Source organism: Pezoporus occidentalis, unplaced genomic scaffold (assembly GCF_034315485.1).
Source record: "Pezoporus occidentalis ecotype Australia unplaced genomic scaffold, CSIRO_AGI_Poc_V1 ctg4, whole genome shotgun sequence".
Lineage (NCBI taxonomy): Eukaryota > Metazoa > Chordata > Aves > Psittaciformes > Psittacidae > Pezoporus > Pezoporus occidentalis.
In genome coordinates, this window is record NW_026915724.1 from 5,098,416 (window position 1) to 5,110,885 (window position 12,470).

Sequence of the window (12,470 nt, forward strand, 5' to 3'; positions counted from 1 at the left end):
GCTAATGGAATCTTATGCAGTAAGATTTATATATTTATCATAAATTGGTGTATAGAAATTTGCTTGTATAATTTTTGTGACAGATTTGTTTGAAATAATAAATTTCTTATGAAAGAGTCACTGATTTCATGGCTTCCAATGAATTAGTATTTTCATCTTATTTTTAGGAAACAGCCTAGTCAGCTTGACCTTTCATCTGTTTAATCTTCATGGACTAATTGAACACTTCCAGTTAGATACGATGAAACTTCGTAGATTTTTGGGTAAATACAGCTTTTTATTATGATGAATATTGCTGTTTATCTGCATTTTTATACCTTAACTGAATTGCTGGTTGCAGTTTAGCAATAAAGTTTGAAGAATACTGATGCAGTCCAGGTTTTGCAGTGATTTAAATTATATTGAGACACTCTTAGAAAGTTTCTGTGAGTATAGAAATCTCCATGTTAAATCCAAGCAAGTATTAACAAGTTTAGTAGTTTTGTAGCGGATACTGTATTGTATTAAATCTAAAACCCCAGGAATATATTTGACATTGTGTGACACTTTTTTGGGGGAAGGCTAGAGAGCTCCTTTCTTTGCTTTGATTTTCAGTTCTGTTTTAATCTTAATTTCCAAAGTTCATTATGTAGATGCCGAACTATATTGAACATACCAGCTTGGCCATATTTCATGGTGCCAATTTGATGTTACCTCTTGTTTGCTCAAACTCTCATACAAATAAGCCCTGTACTGTGGGCATACTTTCTTCATAGAGTGCAAGACAATTTTATTCGAGTGTTGGGGCCCATGGCACTGGAGTGCTTCAATTGGAAGGAATTGTAAGTGTGATACAGAGTATTTGAGCCACATGGTACTGTCGCTTCGCAGCTGAAGAAACTGTGTCACTGCATCCCTGTACCGTAGACACAGATGCTGGTGTGAGACTTCCTTCAGTTCTTTTGTGACATTGCCTTTTATTCTTTAAAGTAGGATGTCTTTATTAAAGTTTTTTGACTGAGCAGCAGAAAGAAGTTTCTGGTCCCTTTTAGTGGGCTTTCACAGTGTCATAGAAAACAATTTTGTGGTTGTGAAGCTGTCATTTAACAAGGGGGAAATCACATTTGGAATACTTTTCTCCTCTTTCAAAGAAGGGAATGCTTTCGTTTTCATTATTTAGTTCTTTCAGCTGTAAAAAATTTTGGTTGTCTTGCATTTTGTGTTATTTTAAAGTTGACTCAATTCCTTCCAGTTTCAAAAAGGTAGATCAGCTGACCTGCGGGCTGATATAGTGGATGTGAAGAAAATTGTGATAGAAATCTGGTCTGAGGCTACTGAAGTTGTTGTGTTCTGTCTTTCTCATTTTCCTTCTTTCCTGGTTAGTTGAGATTTAGCAAATGACAGCGCTTGAAAGACAGGTTAGGAATGACTGAATCAGTTAACTGGTTATCAAAAGATAATGATAGTCTTAACTAGGAATAGATGAAAGGGAGTTCTAATGCAGGTTAATAGAGATTGAAGATGCTTATTTTTGTTATTTTCCATATGAGATGTCAGGTATATGTTGAGTACTATTGACATTACACAATGGTTACAAGTATTTTGACTTCTCATGAACCACCGCTCTTCACAAATACCATGGCAGTAAGATTCCAACGTTACAGTCACGATTATGTTAAAGGTACTGGCTTGTGAACTGAGTAGGAAAAGAGGCTGTGGGCATGTTTGTTTGAATGGAACTGACAGCTTGTAGTCAGCTGGGAAAATGTTCTTTTGAGGTTTGCTTAAAACAGCTAATGTGTCATGTCAGGCAAAACTTTAGAATATAGTTTGATTGCTGTGCCTCAGATCTTCTCCCCCTCTATACTTTTTAACACTATACTTCTGTCACTCTTTGTACTCAAGTTAATGTTGATGTCTTTTGAAGTATTCTACCTATGATGTTTAAAGACAGCCAGTAAGATGGAGGAAAGCCAGGAAGAAATTAAATAGGGAATATTGAATCTAGAAGTGGTTAGTCAGACCATCATCTAAATGATACTCTTTCCCAAATTGTATATAGGCTTAATTTTGCCTGAGTACAAACAAGTATGAGAAGGTGCCTAAACTTTGTAGAGGTGGCTTACCATGACCACTCTCCTGAAAGGGAAAGAAAATCACTTCATATGACAGGAAAGCAGTGTCTATTTTCTCTGATCCTGTCTGTTTTCAACGCATGATACTTTGGTATATAGTGTCATCTCTATTTTGTATTTCAGGTTGCCTCAACATTCAGGCAGGCTAGATTATCAAAGGGAGCTTTTTCCTGGGAAGTTCTCAAAGTAAAAGCATCTCAGGTTATATATTGATGTCAAGTTGTTTAATTTTAGCTCTGAAATGACTTTATATGTAGTTGATTTCTTTTAGGAAATACTGTTTCTTCACATAAAAATCTTTTATACCCGTGTCGTGGTTCAACTGACAATTTATTGACTTAAACACTTTTATGTGTGTGTAACTTGTGATATTGCGTATTTCTGTGCCTAACAAGGATATATAAAATGGTACATGAAAAAATTGCTATTTTATTTAAATTTGGATATTTTTTATTTTCCTGCAGTTATGGTTCAAGAAGATTATCACAGTCAAAACCCTTACCATAATGCAGTTCATGCTGCTGATGTGACTCAGGCCATGCACTGTTACTTAAAAGAGCCCAAGGTAAGGGAGCATTCTCACTTTGACATCACATGGATGTACAGAAATATGTGTCTTTGTGTGTGTGTGCATGTATAGGTGGGTTGTGTGCACATATGCACATGTATGTGCATATATATGTGCATATACACACATTTTTTGTATGTACACATATGTGCATATGCGCATTTTTTATTAAAAGCAACTAAACATAAAAACTCAACAAAACAACCTTTTGAACACAAAAAGGCAGGGAGTTACTCTCTGTGTTGCTGGGGCTGTGGGTTCACACTTAGCAGTATGCTTTTCTTTTTATTTCTTTCCTGAGCTGGCATCATCTTTTGTGTGACTTTGTGCTGAACCAGAATAGGAAATTAAGATTGCAGAGCTCTGCCCCAAGACATTTGCATAGAATTGCAGTCCGAGTCAGAGCTAGCAATAATAAACCTGTGTATTTGTCATTTGGGGTGGGTGGTGGTGGGGTTGTTTTCCTCCAGAAACTAGTTACCCTTGCTTTGCTCATCTTTGATGTTCATGAATAGCATGCTTCTGCTAGAGGCACCTTATAGAAAGACATCAGGATTATTTTTGGCCTTCTTTCTAATACAAGGACAGTGTGACAGACCTTAGGGAATTGAGTGTTTGCTTCTTAACTACATGGACTGCTGGCAGTCTGCTGTAAGTGATGTCAGACAATTTCAGGGCTAAATCCTGTCGTGTATGATATTGAAAACTGTAGCACTCTCTAGCCAGGTGAGGAATTTTCTACCGTGATGCAGCTGATCCCCAATCTGGGGTTCTGTTGAATAGCCTAGCTCTTCATTCTGAGGTAAAAGTTCTGGATCCATGGGTGTTATTAAGAGGCTCTTTGCCCACTCCTCCAACTCAGTTTCTCAGTGCTGCTTTCAGTTTAATTGTTGGTGCAGCTGATACACGATGAGCTTTTTTTATGGCACACAGTTTGGAAGCTCTGCGTGTTTTTTATTTAGTACTTGTGATGGAAGGTTTATAGTTGTTCGGATGCAAGCATAGACTTTGCATTTTTAGTAACATACAACTACTGGTTCTGTTGCACCAAAGTGTATTATAAGCACGTGAGGCATGATAGGTGGTGAATGCAACAGGGAATATAAACTTCTGTCTTCACAGGGTGTTTGCTGCATTTTGCTTTCATGCAGGTGAAACTGTCCTCTCTGGTTTCATTACTCAGTTAAGTAATAATTAACCAGAAGTAGTAACAGCTACGAGCAGTGAAAATAAGTCCTTTCAGTTTCATGCTGAGTTAATTGACATGCACATACCTCTTAAAAATATTTATTTTTGGCAGATTTTCCTCTTTCTGTTCTTTGCCTGGTAGACTTTGAAGTAGAATTTTATGTAAGAGTAGAAATCCATTCTGAACAGTTCTGAAGTCTTCCAGAACATTAGTTTCTTTAAAGATGAAAGTTTTTTATAGTTTTTAAAATATAGTCTGTATTTAAAGCAGAATTGACACATACAGACAGACTTGGTAAATGAGATGGAGAGCTAATTTTAAGAACCTGCTGCTTTTACAGGCTCTGGTTAGGAATAGTCTTTCATTAGCAGCCAGAAAGCAGAATTTTCTGGGCCAGCATTTTTAAAAGACTGAACCTTCCTATTTGGAAAGAAAAATGCTTAAACCATTGTTGAAATTCTGTAGGGGAAATAACTGTGAAAGTCAGTGGAATTAGTTTTATGTTATTAAAATTTTCTGAGTTTCTATTGGCTGTTACTCATCAAAAAAAGGAAACAAAAATGCAACATCCGTGCTTTTTTTTTTCCTGTGGGCACACTTGCATTGTTAACAGAATTACATTTGTCATTATTATCTTACAGCTTTCCAAATCTTTAACTCCATGGGATGTCCTGCTCAGCTTAATAGCAGCTGCCACACATGATTTGGATCACCCAGGCGTTAACCAACCTTTCCTAATTAAAACAAACCATTACTTAGCAACTTTATATAAGGTAAGGGCAAAATTGGTTACTTTGTTAAAGCCAGGTTTGGAGAATGCCTGAGGAGTACAGTTTAGCTAGTGGTAGGCTTGAATCCAGACATTGTTTCCACATCATTGGGATAAAAAAACCATTGTGCGAGCTAGCAAAGTGTTAGAATCATAGAATAGTTAGGGTTGGAAAGGACCTTGAGATCATCAAGTTCCAACCCCCCTGCCATGGGCAGGGACACCTCACACTAAACCATCTCACCCAAGGCTCTGTCCAACCTGGCCTTGAACACTGCCAGGGATGGAGCATTCACAACTTCCTTGGGCAACCCATTCCAGTGCCTCATCACCCTTACAGTAAAGAGCTTCCTCCTTATATCCAGTCTAAACTTCCCCTGTTGAAGTTTTAACCCATTACCCCTTGTCCTGTCAAGTACAGTCCTTAATAAATGGTCCCTCCCCAGCATCCTTATAGCCCCCTTTCAGATACTGGAAGGCTGCTATGAGGTCTTCACGCAGCCTTCTCCCAGGCTGAACAGCCCCAACTTTCTCAGCCTATATTAACCAGCCTATCCTAATCTGTTAATGATTTGTGAATTTTAACCTCCTGGGGAGGCTGGGGGGAGGATAAGAAACCAAAACACCACTCCCAAGATCCAGTGAAACTGTTTGGTACCACTCTTAAGTCTGTAGCTCTTCAGTTTAAGTCATTGATTAATACCTGTAATACCCTTTTCATTTGCAGAATACCTCAGTATTAGAGAACCATCACTGGAGATCAGCAGTGGGGTTGCTGAGAGAGTCTGGTTTATTTGCACACATGTCATTAGAAAACAGGTATGTTTAAACAAAGTAGTATAGATTAATTAAAGTTGTAAGTAAACTGTCACTTCAGTAAGTAAGCCTTGCAAAACAAGCTAAGTTACTGCAGTTCTGAATACAAAATGTAGATTATGATCTATTTTAAGAATTCCTGGATATCATGCTGTTGGGTACCATGGGATACCATGCTGTTGGAGTAGTTTGTGGTGCAATGCGATCTGTGGAAAATAACATTACTGTAAGCACACTGAAGATGTGTATTCATATAGTCAAGCACCTGTTTGGATTAAACTTGGCAGCCTTTTGTCATTCTGCCACCACAACTTTAGTTTAAAATAGACTCTCTTCACCTACTTGAACAAGAAATAAGCTTTAAACAACTGGCTTGTACGTTTTTAAGGCAGAAAAAGGGGGAGGAGTAGCTAAAAACTGATTCAGTCTTTCTGAATGCTGCTAATGAAACATCCTGCTATTTCTATGGATGTTGTAGGAATTCTTCAGAGAGGGGAAAACAGCTACATAAAAGAAAGAGTTCAGTGGAAAGGCTGATTATAGTACAAATGCATATGTGTGTATTTGTATAATAAAGAGTATGATAAAAAGACATGTACAAATAGTGATGGGTGGTTTTAACTGTTATGCTTTTTAAATGTTTGGTATCACTAATTGCAGGCAGCTGATGGAAAGTCAGATAGGTGATCTCATTCTTGCCACAGACATCAGTCAGCAAAATGAGTATCTGTCCATGTTCCGGTCCCATTTGGATAGAGGAGACCTATGTTTAGAGAATCCAAACCATCGTCACTTCATTTTACAGGTGATCTTTTTGGTAATATTTTTGGAAATAGCATTGTAGTGTCAAAAGTCATTTAATTAAAATGCTAAGTATTGTTTCTGCCAGGCTATCTCCTCCTCTCAAAATGAAGTAGAAATCTCTTTTAGTCATTTTGTTGCATTACAGAAAGGTTGTTCCCTCCCCTTCAGTCTTTCCCTCTCCCAGCACTCCTCCCAAGTGATGTGTGTTGGTAAGTCTGGTAACTTTGAGCTGCAAAAGCAAGGAGAGCTGTTTCCAAGACAAGATTTAGTTGTTCTGAGGACTCCAGTGCAGTCTCAGAACTGTGAAATGCTTTGTCAGAACATATTTCAGGAAAGGAAAGCAGTACTGTTGTGAATCAGTTTCAGCTGTGCTAGAGAAGAGGTTTAGCAAACCTTAAAAACAAAAGCCTCGCGAGTCTTTTGAGGTTTATAGAAAAGTTTATTATTAGGCTCATATTGTGGGCTCTAAAAGAAAGTGGATAAACAGATGAGAAGTTGTCTTGTGCAAGCCATTACTAAAACCATGAACTTTGGAGCCAGAAATAGAAAATACAGTTTGCTTACTTTGTCTCTCTTTTTGAATTTCTTGTCTCCTGTACTAGTGAGTATACTAAATATAGTGCCACCAAAATACTTTGACTTGCCTGAATTTCCATATTACTCAGAGATGATCATGAGATCTGATAGTTCCCCGAGCACTTTTTAGACATGATTACAGAACATAACTTTGCAGAGAAGCACGAATGGTAGGTAGGTTTGTTATTCACAAAACTTAAAATAATCTGCTGTCAGGACATAATTAATTACATATATTTCTGTTGGAGGGAATGGTGATCTAATGCTGTATGTTAACATACTTAGATGGCTTTGAAGTGTGCTGATATTTGTAATCCATGTCGGACGTGGGAGCTGAGTAAGCAGTGGAGTGAAAAAGTGACAGAGGAGTTCTTCCACCAAGGCAAGTAAGAGTAGAAGTATCTGTTGGTACATAACGTATACTGTGGAGAGAGCGACCATGAGTCATAGCAGCTTGCAAACAAAGGGATTTATATTTAGGATTAGTAGAGATTTACAGTGTGGGATTTTTCTTTTACTTCCATGGGTTGTACTTCTTGCAAAAGGTTAGCATTACTAAAACCCAGCAAAGAATCTGCTTAGAATCTGAACCTGGAATGGGTGGTGCAGTACGTCCCTCAGCCTGAAAGGTGCTTCGGGTGAATAATAATGCTCACTTCAAACTTACACAGTGGTTTCTGTAAATTACACTTATATTCATCATGTGTCTTCAATATTTAAACTTGAGCTGTGAGGCCTGTTGGTAAGCAGGTAAGACTAGAGAGGAGATGTTTAGTTACTGTGCAGTTAAGGCTAATGCCTTATGTAAGCAGTTAATAAAGCTTTTAATTGACAAGTGGAGTGAATTTTCTCCATGATTATTAATTTTTTTAATACAGTGTGCTGTTGCTTTCTTGAGGCTGGTTTAACTGACTTCAGACCTGCTAATCTGTGCATGGATACAACAAATGGGGAACAGACTGCATTTTTTTAGTGCTAATCACATGAAGCTTATTCTCAGATAAAGGTGATGGGGAAGCAGAACAACAGATTGCTTTTAGTAAGACATTTCTGAAGACTAAGCTGTTTCCTACTGCTAAGCAGGATTTTAATTCCCGTCATTTCTGTGGCAGTCTAGGAGGTTTTGCAAGGAAATATATGAATCCTTCAGGAAAAATCCGATTTGATGGATTTTGTTTGATGACAAAGTACTGTTAGCCTGACTGATAGTCCTACTTGCTTTTTGGGGAGATGGGTGAGAGAAATAAATGCATTCAGCCAGCTGCAAGATACCATCCTTGTTAACCAACTTGCAGGACTCATCTCTGTAGTGTTTGGCTCCGTTTGTGTCCGGATGTGATGACTTAATGGTTTGTATTATACTTCTGTTTCCTTAGGAGATATTGAAAAAAAGTATCACTTGGGTGTGAGTCCACTTTGTGACCGACAGACGGAAACTATCGCCAACATCCAGATTGGTAACTGCAGTTTGATGTGTTTCAGTCAATTTTTTCAGGATGCAATTTGAATCAAGTACCTCTTAGATACGTTCCTTAAAGGCTGTAGCTGCTCTATGTGTGTGGCAGCATTTTGTCACAAAGAGCAGTTTTTTCCCAGTTTGCTATGTAACATTTCTCCCTTGAATGGAGTGTTTATCAAAGGGGCTGCACTGGCAGGCCTAGAGGCTGAGCTTGATTTGGATTTAAAAGAGTAAAATGACTTCTTATACTTACTTTTAATGAAGTTGCTTATGTAGATTGAATAGAACTCACTTAAAAGCATAAAGACTGAATATAACCACAAACACAGTGCAAATTAGTGCTTTAAATTAGCGACAAAACTTGACCTGTTCAATCAGCTGCACTGTTTTTAGTGTGTTAGGAAATCATACATTTCTGTAGTTGATAGATTCAGTTTTGGTTATCTTACCATTGCATTTTTGGCTCATGGAAATAGACACTATAAGTACACACAGAAATGTGTCTATAAATGTTTGTTGTTAAATGTTTTATGGCCTTTTGGTTTAAAAATTTCTATAACGTATTTCTTAGCTTATGATTTTTATTTTTTTTTTTCCCCTCATAGTTCAGTCTGTCTGTGGGGCAATTTGATGTGAAATCTTCTAGGTTTTCTAAATTAGTGTAATTTAGTTGCTGGTGTTTAGATTTGCTCCCTTCAGTGTTGTCCAGTATTCCTTTATTTGGTCATTGTTGTGAGAGAAAGGAGGCTGATTTGTAATCCATTGTGGTTCTGGGCAACCTGATCTAATTGAAGATATCTCCGCTCACTGCAGGGGGTCGGACTAAATGACCTTTGAAGGTCCCTTCCAACCCAAACTATTCTGTGATAATATGGCTAGTAAAATCTTACGCATTTTGAGAGATTATCTTGTAAAGATAACTTTTAAACACATGGTGGAGCAGAGTGGTCTGAGGCACTGAATTACTTGCTACTAAATATTATTTAAAATATTAGGTTTGAATATTTTAATTTCTTTTTTGTTTTGTTTTCACCTGGCTGTTTGCTTGTTTTCAAAGGGTTTATGACCTACTTAGTGGAACCACTGTTTGGGGAATGGGCCCGGTTTTCCAACACGAGGCTGTCGCAGACGATGCTTGGCCACCTGGGACTGAACAAGGCCAGCTGGAAAGGGATGCAGAGGGAACAGACTGGCAGCGGTGATGATGTTGACCCCGCTTTTGAGGAAATGGACTCAGACATATTACCTCAGGAACCTCGACTGTCCTGACCTCAGTCTTCATGACAAAACTGCCTCTTTCTTCTCTTGGTATCTGTGCGGTTGGATTAAAGGAGATACTTGCCAGCCCAAGGCTTTGGTAAGATGATAAACCAATGCCAGCATTATTTATTTCCAAGTTTTCCTTTGACACAGACCATTTGAACTAGAATTTTTTTAACCTGCAAGATCTGAACACAGAGCAATATGCATACGCCTCAGTTGGTTTTCGTTCGGAACCTTGAATATGCAAAGCACAGCAGTGACTGAGCCGTGGAGGAACAGTACGAAAACTTTGTGCCACATGGCTTTGGGGTCGTTTGTTTCTTTTTTGTAATACTTGGAATACGCTCTTCAAATCTAAGACTTGAGATGGATTGTTCCACTTTCTTGGAATTTAGCAAGACTTGGATAAATGTGTTCAAAGCATACCTTCCACTCAGTCCCTGTTTTAATACCGAAATGTGAAGTGCCCATCCTCTGCTGCCTCTGGCAAGACTTGATGTTTACAAATGTACTCTGAAACTATCGGTTCTAGACTTAACCTTTGCGCATGGCTGTGAAGGAACCACTTGACTTGGGGGGTTGTTTTTCTTTTGCTTTTTTAAAGGAAAAAGATCAAAACGGAGACTGCAGCTCATGTTTCTTTGGATGCCAGAAAAGCCTCCCATTTGCCATGATTTTGTTTGTGCACTGGGAACTGAGCATTCGTCATAGAGCACAGCCAAGCTTTCTTCCAGTGCTATATGGGAATGCAAGTTTTTTTTAATGGCAGAAAACACTTCTGAATCTGGGAAGGGAAGGGATGGGATGGGAAAGGGGGGTGGAGGGTGGGAGGGGAAGTGTCCGAACTGCATTGCGATTCTGCAGTGGGAACATCGCATGTTGTTTTCACTCGTGTACACTTGAACTGCACATGCAAGAAAAAAAGGTGGAATGTCTAAAACACCATAACCAGCTCAGGGTATTTGCCAATCTGAAATAAAAGTGGGATGGGAAGCGTGTCCTTCAGAACAAGGGTACAAATGCCCCTTTCGCTGCAGCGTGTGTGTATGTGTGCGTGTGTGTGTGTGTGAGTATGTTTGGGACGGGGGAGGGCGGGAGGGCACCGGGAAGGGTTTGAACGGCAACATTCTTGTTTTGTTCTTTAGTTTTTCTTTATTTTTCTCTTTATTTTCTTTTAATTTATTCTTTTAGAATGTGACAATTTCATGAACAGCCACACTGGGGAGGAAACTGTAACAAATTGCTACAGATGCCTTAAACTATGCACAAAGCTAAGTGACCAAATTTGTTTTTGATTTGAAACATAATAATAATGGTAATGAAAAAAAAAGTGCATTGTTTACGTATTCCTCCCTCTACTGAAACAGTACCCACAACAATGGGGTCTCAATGGGAAAAGCAGAAAATGTTTTTTAGGGCAAAATTAAAGGACTAATTTTAAACTTAAAACATTCCATTTTTGTAATTTGTTTTACATTGGTTTAAGTACCGTAAGCACAACTGTAATCTAGTTTGAGAAACTGGTGCTTTCTTTTAGTTCATTTGTATTTCCCTGTTATTATTGTAAAAGACTGTTTATTAATTCTGTTTACAGTTTGTTGCAACAGCCATTTTTGGGAGTGAGCTTCAGCGTAAAGCCATTTGTAAAGGCTTTGCCATATTCATTTTAATATGTGCCTGTTGCTGTTAACTTTTAATTAATAAAAAACCCCTCTTTTCACATCATGCTCCTGTACATTTGAGTTACAACCATCCAGGGTTATGGAGAGGTAGCTAAGGTTGCAGTCAGCTTCCACTGTAAAACTAAGCCAGCTTTTGGATCTGAAAATACTAGTCCTCGTATGCCAAAATGGATTGCTCTTGGAGCTTGGCCTTTTACTGTTTGAAAAGCAAATACTGACTTACCTGATTGTTTCCCTTCTAAAATGAAGTTGTTTTATTATTCTTTCATGTTCCCTGGAGTAGTATCATTAATCTCAAAGTGGCCATGTTTAAAGAAATAAATTTGTAATGAAACCATTTGCGTGAACCTGTGTGAACTTCCTTCCTTTGCTGCCAGTGCAAGTTCTTGCTTTTGTCTGACTTTAGCAGAGAAGGATCAAGTGGGATATACTGAGCTTTGGTTATAACCTGCAGTAACAGAAAAGCTGTATTTTAACAGGTTCTCTTTGAAAGGCAGACACCTTCCAGCTGTCACAACAAAGAGGTAACTAACAGCTCTGTATGCAGAGTAACTTACTACGGAGAGACTGCAGCTTCCTTACAGCCTGCAAGGATTTGTAGGGTTAAGTGTGGAAAAGTACTGATTCCTCTTCGATATTTTTGAATAAAATATGTGCCAGGCTGGCAGCTGCTTTGAAAACTAACACCGAAAAAGGTATCTTCTGTGACTCACATTGTGACTTAGTTTAAAGACAGGGCCTCAACAGCTGTCTGAGTTTTGCAACGTGATACAGGCCACTTACAAGCTTATTTAATTTTCATTAAAATGACACATTAGTTTATAAGTAGGTATATAGCAATATTTCAGTATGATATTTATAAATAACCTGTGGCTCTTCAGTGTTGTGTAATATTGCCATCACCTGCTCTGATAGGAACCAGTACAGCTCGTCAAGGTGCCGGCGTAAAACATGAGCAATTTTGTTTTAAGACACCTTTCCTGCAAAGGCGCTTCTGCCTTTTCCTACCAGACTGGATTTAGACAGACTGGTTCTAATCCCATCCATCACTGTACATGGAAGCGTCTGGCATTTGACTGAATTGTGTGAAAGATTTTAGGTATGAAGATACAAATTAAGGTACAGCAAAGTCAAAATCCATTTATTTGATGGCAGCATTGTGAGTTCATTTTCTTGTGTAGATGACACTTTTTACCATAGTTTTACATCACTGATAAGGCTTACTGCAGT

General features: G+C 38.3%; 1 protein-coding gene across 6 annotated transcripts in view; it reads left to right on the plus strand.

Annotated features, from left to right (window-relative positions):
* The window catches only part of PDE7A (phosphodiesterase 7A), a 76,315-nt gene extending 64,738 nt beyond the window's left edge, over positions 1-11,577 (plus strand). For all 6 annotated transcript variants that reach the window (XM_062633279.1, XM_062633280.1, XM_062633284.1 and 3 more), the window contains 8 exons: positions 168-263; positions 2,579-2,679; positions 4,513-4,644; positions 5,368-5,459; positions 6,117-6,261; positions 7,122-7,218; positions 8,213-8,293; positions 9,353-11,577. In XM_062633279.1, the coding sequence (XP_062489263.1) occupies positions 168-263; positions 2,579-2,679; positions 4,513-4,644; positions 5,368-5,459; positions 6,117-6,261; positions 7,122-7,218; positions 8,213-8,293; positions 9,353-9,564 (956 nt within the window). In that variant the 3' untranslated portion in view covers positions 9,565-11,577. The remainder of the gene's footprint in view (positions 1-167; positions 264-2,578; positions 2,680-4,512; positions 4,645-5,367; positions 5,460-6,116; positions 6,262-7,121; positions 7,219-8,212; positions 8,294-9,352) is intronic.
* Positions 11,578-12,470: the final 893 nt, after the last annotated feature.